At 46.9% G+C, this 19,802-nt stretch overlaps 1 protein-coding gene across 1 annotated transcript in view; it reads right to left on the bottom strand.

Annotated features, from left to right (window-relative positions):
- Positions 1–2,033: 2,033 nt before the first annotated feature.
- Positions 2,034–19,802, bottom strand: part of Synj2 (synaptojanin 2) — a 99,186-nt gene continuing 81,417 nt past the window's right edge. Inside the window, 13 exon segments of the mRNA XM_027401066.2 lie at positions 2,034–2,480; positions 2,482–3,197; positions 5,076–5,224; positions 7,098–7,206; positions 8,184–8,296; positions 10,396–10,530; positions 11,737–11,904; positions 13,147–13,315; positions 13,732–13,810; positions 13,905–14,123; positions 15,381–15,498; positions 16,340–16,496; positions 17,997–18,155. Of these exon segments, the coding sequence (XP_027256867.1) occupies positions 2,336–2,480; positions 2,482–3,197; positions 5,076–5,224; positions 7,098–7,206; positions 8,184–8,296; positions 10,396–10,530; positions 11,737–11,904; positions 13,147–13,315; positions 13,732–13,810; positions 13,905–14,123; positions 15,381–15,498; positions 16,340–16,496; positions 17,997–18,155 (2,436 nt within the window). The 3' untranslated portion in view covers positions 2,034–2,335.

Below are 19,802 nucleotides of genomic sequence, written 5' to 3'. Positions count from 1 at the left end.
CTGCACTTTTCCTTTTGGCCTACAGTCCTGGGTGTGGGTTCTTCACTTTGAGACTCCCAGGAATGGCTGCTTCTCTGATGAGCACTTGCCTCGTGGGCTCCTGGCTTCTGCGCCAGCCCTTTGCTATGTAGAACGAAGAAGAAAACTACAAGCTGGAGTTCTTCCCTTGCCACAAGCCACTTTGTGGGGCTGACATCCCTGCTGCCTTTCCAACTGTGGGTTACATTTATCTGCCATCAAATATACCTCCTCTGTGGCGGGAAAAGAAGGTACATACAGGAAGAGGGCATCTGAGTTAAACAAACCAAAAACCAAAAGACTCTTCGACCATGACTGCACTTGTGGGAAGAAATATCGTGGCCAATCCTTTAACATTGCCAAGCAGCTCACCCTCCCTGCCTCCTCTGATGCATTCTAGGTTTTTATTTGTAGAACACACTCGAGGTGAACCACATAATCCTTTACAAAGCTCTTGTGCACCACAGAAAGCACTCCGATCATCTCCACACCATCTTTGTTTCCTTTATTTTTGTTTGTTGGCATTTTTTTCCTGCATGTGTGTCTGAGCATACAGTGCTCTTAGAGGCCATAAAAGAACATTGGATCCTGTGGAATTGAAGTTACAGATGATCGTGAGCCACTATGTTGGTGCTGGGATTCAAGTCTAGGTCCTCTGGAAGAGCAGCCAGTGCTCTTAACTGCTGAGCCAACTCTCCCCAAGCCCCCATACCATCTTTTATAACTGCCAAATATGCATATTATCTACTCAATCTTTGTAAGTCAGTGGCTCCTTTTTCTCTCATCAGTTTTCTGATGAATGTGGACACTTGGAGTTTTGTTCTTGAGTGCCAGGTTTAAATAATTCATAAAATGATTTCTGAGATCCCAGGAGTCTGGTGGTAAAAAGAGTGAATGGCATGCTCCAGGCGAAGTGGCTATGACTAGCCCACCCACCGGCATCCACTGCAGGACAACACTGGGCATTGCTGTACCGGTCTATGATGAGAAAGTCTCCTAACGATGGCAGCTGGTATCATAAGATTTGCTAATGAATTTCCTTCTTTCTGGAAAAGGACCTTGCTCTGTTGCCTAGGCTGGTCTTGACCTTGTGACCTTCCTATCTTTCAGTCTTCCTCAGCTAATGAACTTTCTATACACAAAAATGTGATACCTGCTTCAAATAGATTCTAGGCTCCACAGTATTTTGAAAATATAAAACAGCATCCTGGTGTTTTTGTCAGTTCTTGTACAGAAGTGTTGGAAATGCATGAAAATGGGGAGACAATAGACCCAACAGACATGCAGATACCAAGCCCACACTGCATGTCCTGGAGGCGCTCCCTTTCGGAGTCATGTGGTACACTCCTTCCTGAAGACATTATATCCTACACCAATGAAAATCAGTCATTGTGGCCCAGTGTGAGTTTTCACCTTTTGTGCCTTTATGGGACATGGACAATATGGAGGAGCTTCCATCCAAGGGGTGAATATAAACTGGTTTACGCAGCACACCACAGCTCAAGACCATGGCCGTGTACAGGGCATGCAGGAGGCAGCTGGTCCATATCTGAGTGGAGTGTAAACTCATGCACAGGTCACATCCAAAATGGAATTGCCACCAGCTTCCACAGGACTCACACAATCAAAGTTAATACCCACGGGGAGTTGCCTGATTTTCTGTGGGAGATCTGTTCCAGGACACCCTGAGGTACCCAAATCCTTAGATGCCCAAGTCCCCCAGTGGCACAGTATTTCTATAGTTCCTACACATACTCTTGTATGTGTGCAGTTGTGTCCATACAACTCACCTGTTACACTGTAGTGTTTAGGGAATAACAGAACACGCATGCTCATTGTAGATGGGCTCCTTCTGCCTGAGCCTGAAGCAGCAGCTCCAGCAGCTATGAAAGGCAACTCCATAAAAAAAGGGCTCACAAGAATACGAGATCCAGCCATGCTGTTGACCTATCTGCTGTTTTCAACCTGATTTTTTTTTTTCTTCCTTAGCCTGGTTTAAAGTGGGCCAGAACAGCTCTTAATGGTCCCAACTGCTTTTAATGTTATGCTTTATGAACCCACCACTTACCCCAAATCTGTAAAACACAACCAAAACCAACAAGCAAATGGCACACACACATTAAGTTGAACAACCATTTAAAATTCAGTAAGTGAGAGCATCTTGGACAGCTAGATTTCTTTCCTTTAAAATCCATATGCTGAATCCAACAGCGCAAATCCTATTCCCCTGAGAGCAAGCTTAGAATGCACAGGTCTTGAACAAAACACTTTGGTGACTGCTGAATAACTATACTGACTGGGAGACAGTTTCTATAAACTACACACGAGGGACAGACGCACAACTTTTAACCAATAACCCCTTTTGACCAGGTCGAGCGGTGCCCACATGAGGAAGGCGAACATCTGGAACAAGAGTATCTTCAAAGTTGAGAGGGCATGTTCTTGCCCATGGATCAAACACCTAATGTTGTCCTCTTGTCTTTGTTATTGGCTGCCAACCAGTGACTAAAGTCTTTTCCCCCATGGTCTGGTGGGAGCCCCCTCTCAGCCACTGAGACACTGACCTGTGCTGGGTCTGTGTTTGTCCTCTCAGAGTTCCTGGGCCCCAAGTCTAAAGGGTCAGAACTCTTGGACAGCCAGGTATTATTCAACAGCTTAGGGTGGTGGAGAAGGTTCCAGAAGGGATCCGGATCATCACCATGGAAGAAGACTGCCTTGGGCTCCGCCACTCTGGGGTCATCAGTTTCAGGGCTTATGGCGGATGAGGTGCCAAGAAGACCAGCTTGCGGACAGAGTGGGTGGGCTTCGGGCTGCAGCGGGGGCAGAGAGCTGCTGGGGCACGTGTGGCCCTGGAGAAGCTGGCTGTTGTCCTGCAGGACCTGCAGGTGGAATGCTGCTGGTGCAGACTTCTTCCTCCTCGGGGGCACCTTGGGAGCCAGAGACGGGGCCTCTGGAGGTGATAACTCTGTAGCACCTGCCACAGGAGGAACTTCATCCAGTGCTGTCTTGCCTCTGCTTGGCCTCCTCTCAACACCTTTCCCAGGTAGAAATGTTCTTGGCTTGGGAACAGGCAGGACTTGAGGGGCTGTCGTTCGAAGCGGGGTCTCAAGGCTCATCTCCTTGGAAGCGACTGTAAAATGGACAGGCTGCTGTTCAGACTGTTCTTCTGGTGATGTGGGCTGAAAAGAGGCAAGAAAGAGTGTAAATGTGAAGCCAGCATGTAAGGAGTGGGCACTCAGACAACACTCAGTAGGGAATAGAGATGGATGAGGCTGAGGCAACCAGTTAAGAGACTGTCTGGAAGCCCGTAAAGTGAGGGGGTACAGGAGAAGCACATGGGCCAGCATGGGCACCAAGATTTAAAACCAGAGCCACAGTGGGTAATTTATGAAGAAGTTGTCTTGGTTGCCTGACAAAATGGGGCAATGTCCTTCTTCCTTCATTCAGTGAGAACCCTTCTGAAACATTATGAGGCTGCAAGGCCTAAGCAGGTAATTCAGCGTGCACCGAAACACCCTGGGAGGGAACACGTTGCAGCTGGAAGGACCAACAGCTCTCCTTTCTCCTTGGATCTTTTGTATTTCAATACAGAAGGAGGGAGAACCTCACACAGGAGCCCCACTTCTTTAGCTCTGCTTTTAAACTACATGGTGCCAAGGGAAGCTTTGGTACCAATGGGGCCAGGGAGTTAGGCCAGGTTCTGGTCCATTGTTTCCTTTTGTTCTTAAGAAAGAAAACCAACAGAAAGCATAAGCCTTCTCCACCAGCCTCGTACCAAAATTCCTGTGCAGCCACTGAAGAAACAACCCAACTCTGCTCCTGCAGACAGGAAAGGAGGGGGAGTTCATTTTGCAACAAAACATGGAAAATGAACAGACAGCAACACACCAATGCAGCAGGACAGAAGCACAACCCAGAAGACAGAAAGCGAACTTAATAAGTAGGCACATGCCAGAGCGACCTCTCACGCTGGGCAGGCTGGAAACGCAATAGTCACTCTATGGTGCCCTGGCAGGGATTACCAAGTGGCTTGCTCCTAGAACTGAGATCAAACAGAAGATCCAGAGGTATCTACAGGTGTCAGTCTCTGTGCAGCTACTGTCCTTACAAACTCATGTCTCTGCAGCAATAAGCAAGGCTGAGAAGCTTGCGAGCGAGAGCAGAAAACGATCTGCAAGAAAAGTGGTGAGAAGCTGTCTGGCCTGCAGGAGGCCACTGTCCTGTAAGCCTGCATGAGCCCCACGGCTGTGTGAGCAGAGTAAAAACTGCTAATCTAGGAGCTGGTTATGGTTTTTCTGTGTGCGTGTGTGCGTGCATGAGAGAGAGGAGGGAGGGAGGGAGGGAGGGAGGGAAGGAGGGAAGGAGGGAGGAAGTGTTATATGGGTGTGGGGTACATCTGTACAGGGAAGCCTGGAGGAGCTGGGATGTCCTCCTTTATCACTCCCCACATTATTTATTCCTTTGAGACAGAGTCTCTCACTAAATCTGGAGCTAGGCTGGCAGCCATTAAGCCCCAGCAATCCTGCTTCTGCCTCTGCCCTCTACATCTCTGGGGTTACAGGTACATGTACACCTGTATGTTACTTTTTACATGGCTGATGGAATCCCAACTCAGGTCCTCAGGCTGGTGCAGCACGTGCTCTTACCACTGAGTCATCCTCCCTACCCCCCATAGTGCTTTTCGAATGCATTTAGTCTATGCATGTGAAGCCACATGCACTTCCTGCACACAAACAGCAGCCTGGACCACTGGGCAGAAAGCACCCGCGGCAGTTCCCTGTGAACTGGGAACATTCAGGAAGCAGTCTGTCAGAGTGAGAACCTGCAAAGGACAGTCAGCTCCTTCTTCTGCTCAGCTGAGGCCAAGATGCAGCAGGAAGATGAGGGAAAAGCAGTTGCCAAACGAGCTGTTTTCCCCTTTAGACATGGGCTAAGTCTGGGATTCAAGTGTGGGCAGAGAAACCAAATCCAACTTCATGTCTGTCCTTGGCATAACTTCATGTAACATGGCCTTGAGCAACCTTGGAATGAGTGGCTCACACATCTCGGCTTCTTACCTTTCCTGTCCTCCTCAATGTTGGCTTTTTGATGGCAGGAACCCTAGGAGCAGGCCGGCGGGGGAGGACTGGAGGGTCCAGGGAGGCCTCTGGCTTAGAAGACCCTTGGTCTCTCAGGGGCATGGCACCTGGGGCCAGTTCTGGGATACCTGAAACAAAATCACTCAGCTCAAGCAGGAGGTGATGGAATCCCCAGCACGACCTAACATTTAGAGAGGCTACACCTCAGAGCCATATGAATCCATATGAATATGTTTACTTCCAGCTACAGACAGGTCTTTAGGGCTACTGAGTACTAGACAGCCAGGTTTGGGGCCTGGGACCCATGGAACCTGAGGAAAGATCAGTAAGACCCTGATACCATACAGAAAGTGTCAGATGTTTCTCAAGAAAGAAGACCCACAAAGCAACAGAACCTCAACAAGAGCATGAACAAGACAGTGTCACATGGAGATGGTGGCACACTTCAAACCTCAAACCTCGCCAGTACGCGTCTCTAGAGCTGGTTGCACTTTATGTGTCACTGAAATAGAATTCCCTGCCTTAAAAATTTCCCATTTTAATGGTTTTTAATGTATTTACCGAGCAGCACAGGCATTAACACTAACCAATTCCACAACATTTTTGTTCTGCCAAAAGATACCCATTCCTCTTTACAGCTTTCTGTCTCTGTGGATCTACCTACCACAGACATCATGTACTTGTGGAATAACACATATGTGATTCCATGTCTCCACGGACATCATGTACATGTGGAATATAACACATATGTGATTCTGTGTCTACACGAACATCATGTATGTGTGGAATAACACATATGGGATTCCATGTCTCCACAGACATCATGCACGTGTGGAATATAACACATATGTGATTCTGTGTCTACACAAACATCATGTATGTGGAATAACACAGTATGTGATTCCATGTCTCCACAGACATCATGCACGTGTGGAATAGCCCAGCACGTGATTGCATGTCTCAGTTCTTTCACTCAGCGTAACATTTCCAAGGCTAACCCTCACTATAGTTTGTGCCACTACATTTCTATGACTGATACTCCACTTTATGAATGTACTGTAATTTTTATTCATGTATCAGTTAATAAAAAACAAAACCACCTGGGCTGTGTAATCCTTCAACAATGTTTCTCAGGTTTCTAACCCAGGCCCTCTGCCCTCCTTTAGAGTGTTAAGAACCCCAAGTCAGATGAAGACCGTGGATAATATAATTGGGCTATTATAATATGCCCTTATTTTTTTACAAAGGGTATAATCTCTCCAAAAGAGATTTTGGATTATAGCCCAAAACAAAAACAGCAGTTGTTAGCAGCAGTGATGTAAAAGAACGGGAGGATTCCAAGTAGGACAACAAGGGTTAATTGAGGAGCAACAGAAAATTAACAGTGGTGTGGCGGGGAGATGCCCAGCCTGAAGCACACGCTTTATTTACACTTGCCCGATACTTACAAGGTGGATTTTGTGTTTGCAGCAGGGACATAATACACAAAGGTCCTTTGTCACCCAGCTGGAAGAATGAGTTACTTCCTGCAACTCTAACCTTTTCCTAAACATGTTTATATTTATATATTTATTGTATATGGAGGGACACAGAAATGCCATGCTGCACTTGAGAATGTCACAAGATAACTGGGGGCAATCAGTTCTCCTTCCATCACATGAGTCCTGGGATTGAGCTCAGGTCATCAGGCTCAGTGGCCCAACATTAAAAGTTTCATTTGTTTCTCTCTAAAATGCTGCCTAATCATCACGGGGTTACGGCTTATATACTTCCTGCATTTTGGGTATATAATTTTAAGTGGAAACATATCAAAGATAAAGTACTAAAGGCTACTACCAATTAACATTTACATATTTACATCGAGAGAGAGAGAGAGAGAGAGAGAGAGAGAGAGATAGAGAGAGAGAGAGAGATAGTTTCTAGGCCGCTATCAGTAAGAGGATAGAAAGGGACTCGGCGCGCTCCCTTTTGGCCAGGGAGGTGGTTCCCAAGAGAGCCTACCTCCACTAGCTTCCAAGAGACACCGGATCGCTGCTTCTGCCTCCTGAGCATTGGTGGTTTTGATCTGCTTGACGTTGTAGGGTTTACTTATTCCAGTTCTAGCCTTGGGCTTGAAGGCACAATCAGGAAGAGACATGGATTAACAGAGGCAGGAACTGAGCCTCTGAGGCACACAGTGTGTGCATCACCTGCTTGTCTGTAGAGGCGGCAGGTGGTCCGCATGTGGCTGTGAGCTATGCAGAACCCCATCGGGTGATGGACACACCCACTAAGTCTAAACCACATCTCTCAATGCCCTTCTCCACCCACCAAGAGAGGAATGCAATAAAGGCCAGAGCTGAAGACCTTCAGCTCCCAAACAGGGTGATAACAGACAGGGCTTTTGTAATGTGGCGCTCCATAGCCAGGTAGAGCTGGAGAGCACAATCTCAGGCAGTGCCTTCATGATCCATGTGGATATGAAAACACCTCCTGGATTCTTGTTTCCTAACAGAATCTTCTACCTCTTCCCTCAACTCCTGGGTCACCCAAGAGCCACTTTCATTACTGTACATTCTGGAATCTAGTCAATGCTTCAGCCTGCCTTGACTGCACAGCCAGCCTGGCCCAGCTTGCCAGCTTGTGTTGCTTCCTGGGCACATCAGCACAGCCTGCACTTCCTTGCCACTGACCTTCATCTGCATGTCCATTAGTGGCTCAGGACTCCTCCAGGGTGGTCCCCCTGCCTCCTCCCCTTGCAATGGCCAAACATATCTGAATTTTTCCTTTTCCCTTTACCACTCAATGCTCTATAGATCTAGGTGTAGCTAAGAATTGCAGGAATGAAAGAGGAGTCTGGAAGTGGGCAGTTTTCTTCACAGGGACACTGGGGGTTGTTTATCCCAAGTGTCTTCTACAGTGCTCTGAACAATATAAAGTCCTGTAAAGAAGAGTGTTAGGGGTTTCGGGATGAGTGATGGGCAGGGAGAGGGTTAAGTGGACAAGAGTTATACATTTCTTGAAAAGGCGTGATCCACATGACCTTGGGGTGGAGCACTCCCTCGGGGTTGACATGCTAACCACTTCCCTGGGAGTCAAAGGACTCACTGGTTGCTGAGGTGCTCCTGGAAGAAGTTTTGCAGTCTGCAGGATTGAATACTGCCCGTGAGTGCCAGAGGAGATGGAAGCATCCGAGGCTGACTTCTTCACCACTAAACCGGCTGTGAAAAGACAGCATCAGCTTCAGTGACTTGGGACATGCTAGCTAGCTACAAGAAATTGGGAGGAGGCAGCAGCAAAGGCAGACACAGTCATGGTTGGAAGTGCAGACCCATTGGGGCTGTGGGTTAGCAGTAGAGCGCTCACACAGCATGGATGAGGCCCCTGGCTCCATCCCTAGCATCCACAAGAAACAAAGCAGCTTTCCTGGGTTCTCTGATAGCTTGGCCTATTGACACAGACTGTCTAGGGCAGCAGGACTGGAATGCAAATTTAAATCTAACACTCAGGGGGTTTCTAATCTTATATACAGACCAATTGATGTTTAAGTGGCTTAAAACACATCATCAGGACCAATCTATTTCAAATGTTGTTAAACAATGGTGTGTGTGTGTGTGTGTGTGTGTGTGTGTGTGTGTGTGTGTGTGTTTGTAGGTGTGTGTATAAAGTATGTGTTTGTGTATGAGGACATCCACATGTGTAAGGACAGAGGATAGCCTTGGGTGTTGGTCCTTATCTCCCAACTAGTTTGAGGCAGGGTCTCCCACTGTGTGCACTGCACACTCCAAGATGGCTGGTTGTCAAGATTCTGGGGATCCCCCTTTCTCCTCCTCCTCCCATCATGCAGTAAGGATGCTGGGATTAAAGACAGCACTCCAGCACATGCCTTTTATATGGATTCTGATGTGAGGTGCACATCACAGTGGGAAGGCCATAAGGCATGTGTGACAAGTGCTTTTACACGCTGAGCCATCTCCCTAGCCTTAGGACATTTTTTTTTTTTTTTTAATGTTTGAGAGACAATAAAAGTCCTGGAGTCCCCAACTCAGGAGAAATAAATTACGTTACATTTTGCTTTTAACCATTAATGAGTTATGTCTTAGATGGTCAGTGAAATAAAAATCAAGTGACCAAGCAAAAGTGATAACAATTTGTTAAAATTTTCTTTTTGGCAGAATTAGGGATCGAACCCAGTGCTTCATGCAAATTAGGCTGACACACAGCTCCAGCCCTTCATTTTTTCTTTTAAAATAGTGAACAGATGCCCATGTATACAACTGGAAAAACAATGGAAGTGTTTTTGATTAGAACTGTTACTTTTAGGTAGCCAAGTAACTTTTAAATCTTGTTCTTGTCTATAATTCTTTATTTTTATTAAAGCTCTAAAATAGTGTGATTTGTAAATTTTATTTAAATAATTTTTAATTTACTTTTTTTGAGACACAGTCTCACTAAGTAGCCTATACTGGCCCTAAGCTCTTCACCTTCTTGCTGCAGTCTCTGGCCACAAATTATCATTTCTATTTCCTGAGTGTAAGTTCACAAAAGTGACGATATGCTTGTAACTTGACACTGATTACTGCTATAGGCTAGCTATGGGCGAACCAGAGTTTGAAAGGAATGGCTTAGAAAAGTCTGTGTTTGACTCTCATGGTTTGGGGGAAAGGAAACTGTGATGGTGTAAAACAGAAACAAATCAGAAGCAAGCCACAAGGTTATTTTGAGATAAAGGCAAGTTTGATGGGAGAAGCATTGCCAGAGGGGCTGGACCAGCATCCTGGGAGAGCAGAGGGGCTGAACTAGCATCCTGGGAGAGCACAGAGGCTGGACCAGCATCCTGGGAGAGCCTGGGTAAAACAGGGCTCATCCCCAGAGATCGAGAAACACAAAAGTAGGAGGTAGATCATGGCCTGGGCTAGCGGCATGCATGATTGGGACTCTGGGTGAACCAGATTCCTAAAGAGCAGCTCTGGGCATCTGTCAAAGAAACAAGTGCCTGACTGAAAGGTTAGAAAAATTCCCTGAAGGGCTATGGCCATTTCTACGTTAACGATTTAAGGTGTCTGGAAGCAAAAGCCAAATTCCTGGATGAACAGCCTTAAAATGGCTTTGTTTCACATGCCCTGAGAAGCCAATGACCTCCTACAGGGAACATGTCCTAGAGCTGGACAACAAGGAGCCCCAGGGATGGGGTGGGGTGGGGGTGGGAAGAGCGTCAGAAGGGACTCAGCGGCAGTCTAGAACTGTGTTTTCAATAGCAGGAGGTGTGCGGTTATTCCCAGCAGGCATTGTGGCAAGCTCATAGCAAGCAAAGTCTTACTTGGAGGGGGGGGTCTCTGTGGTGGGTGAGGTGGCCGAGGCCTACTGGGGACAGACAGGGACCTGCTTGGAGAACGGTGGCGAAAATCCCCAACAACTTCCAGCTCCTGCTTTAACTTCACCAGGTCAGCATCGTCTGGAGGACATGGCAGCTGTGAGAAAAGCGGTCTCTTCCAAACGCAAGGGTCAGAAATGGCTTTGTGCACAGAGCACGCCAGCCACAGGAGACAGAAGCATCATGGGATACCCGGAGAGTCCGATTCAGAAGTGAGAGCCCCTCTGCAGGGGTGAGGGTATACCCAATGCCTGCTTAGAACACTCAATTAACTGTGGGCCTGGTTTATCAGACTTAAGAAACCCTGGCATGTTTTAATGTATAGACCCATTTCCTTCCAAAAGGATCAGCCAACACGTCTACACAAGCAAACAACACAGTGAAATCAGAGCTGCTGAGACGGACCCCACCGTAGGGAGGAGAGCCTAATTCCTCATTCTAAAATGTGACAGCTGATTCGGAAGTTGAGAGTTTCCCCTCTTTGCTAGCCTGGCACCCAGTGGCAAGCTCTTGGATACTAGAAGCTTAAGCTAGCCACTTCCTGAGTGCCTAATGCCATGCCTGGCCTGGGACATTCCTCTGAAAAGAACAAGAGTGGGCAAAGCTGTAGGAGAGAAGAGCAGAGGGATGTAAAGGTCACTGATGCTGACCTGGTGCCAGCCACCAGAACTGCCCGTGGACACACTGCCCCACACACCTTATCAAATCTGCATCTCAAGATGTTAAAACCAACCAGTGGTGCCAGAGTGGCAAGTACTGATCAGCCTGAGGACCATTATCTAATCAAAGGAACATATGGGGGTCTTTGGACCACTCTCTTGGACCTTAATTCCTTGTCAGCATGCTCTACATCTCCAGCCTTAGCTCAAGGGTCCTGAACTTGCTGGCTAATGCTTCTTTCCAGTGACTGACCGTGGAAGGCAGGTGGGGAATTTTGGATAGATCAGAGACAACTGAATCTAACTAACACTCTGCCATTTAATGCAGGATATGAATTCATCCTGCATATTCTAAAATGTAATGATGCCACTGTATAATATGTCTTTATGTGAGTGAAACAATGTATCAGGGTGTCGACATTCAATATATTTCTTCAGAGATTCAATCAGAAAAGTACTGTGGGACAAAGTCACAGATGTAAAATCAGTTTCTACAGAGCTGTGCCCCTCGAGTCACAGCTCACAAAGGACAGTACTGGCATCTCCAGCTAGATGTGGCATGGGGCAAACATTGGAAAAAAGAGGACACTGTTCCAACCCTACCCCAGGAAAGCAGGGGAGCAGCTACCTTTGTATGTTGGATGTTGCTTCTTTTTAGCTAGTGCAGGAGATTTGCTGGATGGTGCTGAGGAGCTCATGATATCAGAAGAGTCATCTCCGCCAAGTTCACCATCTGAGACCACAGGCTGGCCAAACTCGTCCACTAAATAGTCTTCATCGTCTTCAAGAACATCCCCTTCGAGGAAGAACAAGTCACATGAGGGTGAGAGTAATTAGGATGTAGCAGCCCAGCCTTCCATCAGTGAGACTGTCTAGCTGGCTGTCAGTTTGATTAGCTTCAGGGTTACCTACGAGATAGTATCTGTGGGGACACTAGTATTTTCTCTCTGCTCCCTGTGCACTGGGAGGGGAGTAGCCACTGTCACATGCTCCAGTGCCATGAAGTTCATGCCTTGCCAGAGACCCAGAGTCAATGGAGCCAAAGGCTTTTGTTCTAGTTGGATTTATGTCAACATGACACAAGCTAGAGTCATTTGGGAAGAAGGACTTTCAATTGAGAAATGCTTCCATAAGATTGCTTCCAGACAAGTCTGGGGGACATCTCCCTAACTGATGATTGATGTGGGAGGGCCTGCCTGACTCAGAGGCCCATGGTCTTAGATGTTATAATAAAGCAGGCTGAGCAAGCCATGGGGCACAAGCCAGTAAGGAGCATTCCTGCACAGCCTCTGCCTCAGCTCCAGTGTCGAGCTCCTGCCTGACTTCCTCCCATGATGGACTGTGACGTGGAATTGTAAGCTGGAACTAACCTGGGCCTCCACAAGTTGCTTTTTATTTTATTTTTTTTTGAGACAGGGTTTCTCTGTGGCGTTGGAGGCTGTCCTGGAACTAGCTTTTGTAGACCAGGCTGGTCTCGAACTCACAGAGATCCGCCTGCCTCTGCCTCCTGAGTGCTGGGACTAAAGGTGTGTGCCACCACCACTCTGCCCCCAAGTTGCTTTTTATCACAGCAATGGGAACCTTCACTAAGACAGCTATGAACTTTGAACCAAAATAAAGAATTCAGCCGGGCTCCAAAGCTACACAGAGAAACCCTGTCCGGTCTCGAAAAACCAAAAACAAACAAACAAACAAAAATAATAAAGAATTCCTCTCTTTTTCTGTGTCGGGAATTTGGACACAGTGAAGCCAACGTAACTAACACAGGTGCCCAGGCCAGCTTCCCACCTAAATTCATGCCCTTCGCTAGCAGCCTCTAAGCCCCTGTTAATATACATGAGGACACCTTGTCCCTTTCCAGTTCCCTGCACCATCCCCATGTGTGACCACTGGGACAAATGGATGTGATCCACAGCTAACACACAGATGCAACTTTCACACTTGTCATGTCCTCAGTAACTTTTGTGAGGTGGGGTCTTGGGCAAGGCCTGCCCATCACTAGAACTTTTTGCCTGTCCTTCCTGTCAGGGTCACTCACCTTCTGACTCATAGTCTAGACTCGTGAAGTCAAAGTTCTCCTCCAACAAGCAGGAGTTGGCGGTGGGAGACACAGGGGCCATGCTGTCCCGCTTCCGAATGAGCTCCTCTCTCAAGCCTTTCAGCCAATCCTTGGTCTTTGGTCGGATCTTCACGGCTCTGCCTTTCACCTGGGAGGCCAGTCAGCAAGTGAGAACAGAGAAGTCACCAGTTCCCTTCAGTCGCAAAATGCTTCTCTCTGAAACCTGTGCATTCATCACAGTTTGCTAAGGGAACCCAAAGTCCAGACCTCAGGTGATCTCAGTAGAGCTCACACACATTCAGTTAGAATAGAAATTGAACTAACACCTCCAACTTTTCCTTCTATGCAAATTTAAACCAGGATCTCATCACAATGGAACTAAGTGTGAGCTGCATGCCCCAAAACAGTCTTAGGAGAAAGGAGGAAAGTGCTCTCCATCAGGAGGGAGCTAAGGCTCAGCGGGAACCACACTTCCAGCTCCAAGACACAAGACCCAGATGGAGAATCCCAGCTTCTATGCACCATGGCGCTGACATAGGTAGGGCACTGGCTGGAGCCACTCACCTTCATACCATCCACATCTAGCACACTGAGAGCCGAGTGGCTATCTGCGAAGGTCACCAGCATCTGCCCTTGGTTGATCCTATGATAGAGACAAGCCGTCAACACTAGGATCTTAATGCAACTCTCCCGGATACTGCAGACACTCCAAAACGTACATCTGAGGGGTGGGTTACCTGACCAGAATAATCGTCCCATAATTCCCCAACGTCTGCATAAGCTCTGTGCGCAGGTCCTCGGGAAATTCGTTCTCCTCTTCTAGGGTTGGCGACTGAAGGTTCACAACAACAGTGGCATCCATTGGGCCCTGGACAGAGGACACCTCCTGGAAAACCCTCTCCCGGGCTCCCACGTCAACCTCTTGCACCTCCACCTCCACGATGGCCAGCACAGGTCTGTATCAGATATGAAGAGGAAATGGTAGCGAATGTTTGGCCTAGGCAGGTGTCACATCCCAGTCTCCGACCGGCCTCTGTCCCCCAGAGCTGTTAGCCCACAGGCTGCCAGTCCTAGGCATCACATCTCCTAGAGCATAAGTTCTCCACATGGCTCCATGGCAACCCATGCTGAATCTCAAAGCCCTGTCCCTTTTTGTGTAGAGAGCTCATTTTCTAGGATTTGATTATGAGGAAATGCCAGAAATTAGGACAGATTCCCATACAAGACTGCTTCCATTGCCGGGTGTTGTTGGTGCACACCTTTAATCCCAGCACTCGGGAGGCAGAGGCAGGTGGATCACTGTGAGTTCAAGGCCAGCCTGGTCTCCAGAGCGAGTGCCAGGATAGGCTCCAAAGCTACACAGAGAAACCCTGTCTCGAAAACCAAAAAAAAACCCAAAAAAACAAAACAAAACAAAAAAACAAACAAAAAAACTGATTCCTGATGGGAGGGGATAAAAGAATTGGGACCCAAAGTTCCGACTTACTAACTGCCTCACTTTTACCACTCTCCTCATCCTTCCTTCCTTCCTTCCTTCCTTCCCTCCATCCTTTCTTCCGTTCCCTCACTCCCTCCTTCCTGAAACTTACACAATACTGGTAGCAACTGCAGGATAATTAAACCTTCCTTGCTTGTACTGTCTTATGCTGCCACCTTCTAAGGTGTTCAACAAGCAAATAAATCCCCCAGAGGCGACCGTCAGACTGCCCTCTCCCTTCCTGCCACCTACTGTCTCCTACCATTCTTAGCCCACAGTGGCTGAGGGTAAATGACATCTCAGAGTGTCTAGCAACCTGAACCCAAGATACAAAAAATGTACGTCACAACACCAATACTGCCTGAAAAGTGTCATCCATAGATGAGTGGGGCAGTCCCGTGGCTCTGCCTAGAGCTAGACAGTGGCTGCAAATGAGTGGACCAGATCTGTAAGCTGCACAGGATCTCCAGCTTGAAAACTGCCAGGAAAGCCAGCTGTGCAGTGGAACAGTTGGGAACATTTGGAAGATACAACATTGTACAGGCTGTATCTTTGAAATTTTCCTAGATAACATCACTTACGATATAGAACAATGACAAAATGCTAGCAATAATTACTTCCCAATGGTGGGTACACAGACTCCCCCCCACACACACACACTCGAATCCTTACAGGGACAGCATGTGGGTATCCTATGGGGAAGCGGAGCCAATGCTCCACCCAGAGAGGACCATACCTGTGGTCAGATGCCTGCAGCTCTGCACGGCCGTAGTACTTGAGAGTTCCTGGAGACCAGGTATGTCTGATTTTGGTGTCACCATCTAGATCACTGTCTAGAAGGTTGAGTTCTCCAGCTGCTCACGGGGTTCCATTCAAGAAGCCAATAGCCAACAAGAGACACAGAACCATATACATATATATGAATGTAAGTGAGGCTGCCTGCAGCAAAGACATCTCAAAATGTCTCTGTACCTAACTACCTTGGCTCTGGCTCATGTGTGTCCCCCTCACCCCCCATTCCTGGCTCATGACTGAAACTGTGGACCAGCTGCAGCAGTCTTCCACCTCTGAGACCTGGAGTCTTTGCATGGTGAGAGACGCTGAGGCTTAGAAGCCACGACTCACCAGGCCCTGCCTCTCAGTGCCCAGGAACCATGCGGATGCTCTCAGACTAACCTTGAAGAAAAGCTATCTCTTCTACATGTAGCTCTAGTTTCCTGGCTTTGAAATCTCCATAGACCTTCCTCTTAAAAAGTGGAAAAGCCTGTTTTTGTTCTAGATCTCAGATTACCCAGCTTTAAGGAGCTCTGCCACTCCCTTCTAGGCATCAATGACTTCCAAATAACTTCACAACTAACTGATTAAAAAAAAAATCCAGTCTTGCTCATACATCACTTAGAATTGAGGCTTTCAGAGGTAAGAATTGGGTTGGACAAAAAGTACCCGAGTGGTTTAAGGAGTGGTAAGAGTCAGCCCATGACTCCACTCCTCTTTCTTCCCAGGATGAAGGGCAGAGGGTGGGTGGGAGCAGCCATGATGGAGGGGAGGAGTCAGGATACAGGTGGGTCAAAGATGGTGACATCTATAATGATTTGTGATCTACACAGCCAGGCCCCTGGGCTGAGTGACTGGCTCTTTCCCTGTGGTATTTCCCATTTGCCCCCATTTTGTCTCAGACACACATATGGCACTCACCTGTCTTATCATATGGATGTTTCTTCCTCCACCACAGCACTCTGTCTGTCCAGGCTGGGGTACGGCACTTGTCACTTGTATCGTAAGCAGCTGATCCAACATCATATTTGTAGGTCGGTCCAAAGTTAATAGTTCCTTCATGGAAGTCTTTAAAAATCTATTTGGAGAAAGAAATTACATGGCTATCTTTGGGGTGGGGGGAGGTACATTCCAAAGTGTTCTAAAAAGCAATAGAATCTATATTTGCAAATATGTCTGATATTGAATGTTTAGGTATTTTAATAGCTGGGCACACACACTCCATTGAAAGTACCTCCCTCTCCCTTCTGTATTCCTGCCAGTCACCTTTGTCACCCTTGGAGACAGAAAAGGGATCACGGGACAGGTATCACTGTGTGCTCATCTGGGCATTCCAGCACCAGTATACAAAAAGCTCTCTCACTCGATGTAGCAGAGAAGGCAGTGAGAATTAGGTAGAGGCCGAAAAAACATTTGTAGGGTGATAGGCTCATCTCTATACAATTAGGCAAACTCCCGAGCGGTGGCTGAGTCTCATTTTTTGGAGGGAAAATCCTCCTGCATTTAAGTAGTTGCATCCTCAAAGGCAAATGGCAGGCTCACTATTTGCTGCTAGGAAGGCAGGGCTTTGAAATAAGCAACAATCTTAGCTGGAGAGGATAAGCTGCGAACACCTGGAAGCTGGATGCTCTGATGCTAAAGAACTGAAGACAGGTCTATAGTCCAGTGGTCCTCAACCTTCCTAATGCTACAGCCCTTTAAAATACAGTTTCTCATGTTGTGGTGTCCCCAGCCATAAAATTATTTCGTTTCTACCTCATAACTATAATTTTGCTGCCTTTATGAATTCTAATGTAAACATGTTATGAAGAATAGCTGATATGTGACCCTCAAGGGGGTCTTGACCCATGGGGTTGAGAACTACTGCAGGACCTGAACCTGTGTCATGTATGCCATATCCTTTGGAGACCTCAGAAACCTGGGCCATGATGCAGCACATGTGCACTCTGGAGGACAGTTCTGGAGCAAATGGTGGCCTGGTGTGCTGACTACATGATACATAATTCAACTTAACTCTGTTTTGTCAATAAAAGGGGTATAACTTGCAGGACACACTGGAGGAGTCTATGTACAAATGAGTGTGCAAATGATTCTCTTAGCATTCTCACCAACAAGAAAGGGACAGCACCAAGACATTATGAGCAAAGTCCAAAGTGTCACTCAGTAGTTTCTGATACCAGGACTCTAGAAGGCAACCACGACCCCGGCTAAGTGCAGACCCTCTCTGGGGCACCTCAGAGGAGCGGACTCCACCTCTAAAAGTGTAAGACAGTGCATCACAGGTGGTGGACAGTCAGTACCCTCACTCCTCTGTGCTGAATGCTGTCCTTCAGGGACAGCCCCTCAGCCTGAGCAAGAGACAGGGACCCTGTGTGTGGCCAGCCAGAGCCTAATTATGTTCAGCAGTCTGTGTGACTGTACTCTCCTGATTTTCTTCTCACTTCATAAAATCCTACGTGTTTTCTACACCATCAATCAGAGTTAAAGCCACTCAGTTTCAACACACCAGTACCTGCGTTTAGTAGACGGCACTCCACGCCATGACAGTTACCGAAAATGTCTTAAAAGCAGAACTTACTTTGCCACTTGACTTTTGTAGCTGTAACTGGTCAAATTCCATAAGTTTCTTCCAGTCTTGGCGTTTAACAAAATAGAAAACTTCTTCATAAGTAAGATCAATGCGGTAGTTGAAATCGCCACACCAAAACACGTAATCGTGCGAAAAGACATTTCTCCCCTAAGTTGTAAAGAACATCACCAAGTGTAAGGAAGGTGGGGAGGGGCAAGGAACAAGCCTTTGGGGTTTTCTCCTAAAATGTTAAGCTTTCCACTGAAGTGTGTCATTTTTACCTAACCCTATAAACCTTTCAAGAAATCCTTAATTCATTTGCTTCTGTTTTATTTCATTGCTTTTTGAGATAAGGCCCCAAGTAGTCTAGGAATATGTAGCTGAGGTACCAGGCGTGCACCTCTACACCCATTTGTATGCAGTGCTGGGCAAACATGAGCTGTATCTTCAGCCCCGATTTTCTATTTGATATAACAGTGTTCTTGAGCGGTCCAGGCAGAGCCCCCAAACCACTTTAAAAGCACTATACCAATAATCATTGTCACTGTACTCTTCCTACCTCTGAATCTTAAAGGGGTATTACCCAAAGGTTCAGCATGAGGGAGACAGTGTGCAACATTGTAAACTTCTTCTTCACCCTTCCTTCCTTCCTTCCTTCCTTCCTTCCTTCCTTCCTTCCTTCCTCCCTCTCTCCCTCCCTCTCTCCCTCCTATCTTGCCCAACAGGAGCCAAGCAAGAGCTCCTCCCCCAACACAATAGCACTAGTAGCTATGACATAGGGACTGTCCATAAGCATAGGACTCTGCTCCAAAGTGAACCCTATCCTTACGAATCCACGCAGCAGACATTAAGGTGACCCCTCCCCTCTGTGTATGTGTTGTGTAACTCATACTACATGATATGAGTTAGTACAAGATAAAGTTGAAATTTGAACCCAGATCTGCCTAGCTCTCCCCACTACTATGGTATTCAAATTTGTTCACTCACAAATTTGATGGTATAGACAGATTACGATGGCCCCAAGCAAGCCACACATTTTTCTGTATCAGTGGAAATGCTTCCCATGCTGCTGACTGAGAAAGCCACTGGCCAAAGGCCAGTGCATGCCAAGTATTTTGAACATGACCACATATGGTGGCTTTGAATAAGAATGGCCCCCACAGGCTCCTATAATTGAATGACTAGGGAGTGGCACTTTTTGAAAAGATTAGGAGGTGTAGCCTTGTCGAGGAAGTATGTCACTGGGGATGGGCTTTCAGCTTTCAAAAGCCCATGGCAGGTCCAGTGTCACTCTCTTTCTGCTGCCTGTGGGTCTGGAGTGTGGAACTCTCAGATACCTTTCCAGCACCACGTCTACCTACCTCCCTGCCACACAGTTAGTAGACTAAACCTCTGAAACTGTAAGCCAGCCCCAATTAAACACTGTCTTTTAAAAGACTTTTGAGGTCACAGTGTCACTTCACAGCAACAGAACACTGACTAAGGCACCAATGCAGTTATTTTAAATTAATTTAAATAGCTACCCGTGGTCAGTGGCTATTGTAGTCCACACAACCAGTACAGAGAACTAATTTATAAGTCCATGCAACTTTTCTTTCTACAGAAGAAAAGGGATCATATAGTAAAAATTTCAATTAGTGGAATGTATCCCAAGTACACTGTGTTTCAAAGTTCCTGTTTTCAAGTAAGAAAGAGTAGACTACATACAAATCGAGATTTTCCTAATGTATTTGTTCTTTAACTGGAGAAATAAAAACAACAGTGAGGATTTGGATATTTGGATAATTTCAACTTATAATTGAAAACAGATGAACT

This window comes from Cricetulus griseus, chromosome 2 (genome assembly GCF_003668045.3).
Source record: "Cricetulus griseus strain 17A/GY chromosome 2, alternate assembly CriGri-PICRH-1.0, whole genome shotgun sequence".
NCBI classification, from domain to species: domain Eukaryota; kingdom Metazoa; phylum Chordata; class Mammalia; order Rodentia; family Cricetidae; genus Cricetulus; species Cricetulus griseus.
The sequence above is the reverse complement of the archived record's forward strand: the minus strand, read 5'-3'. Positions and strand labels throughout refer to the sequence as shown.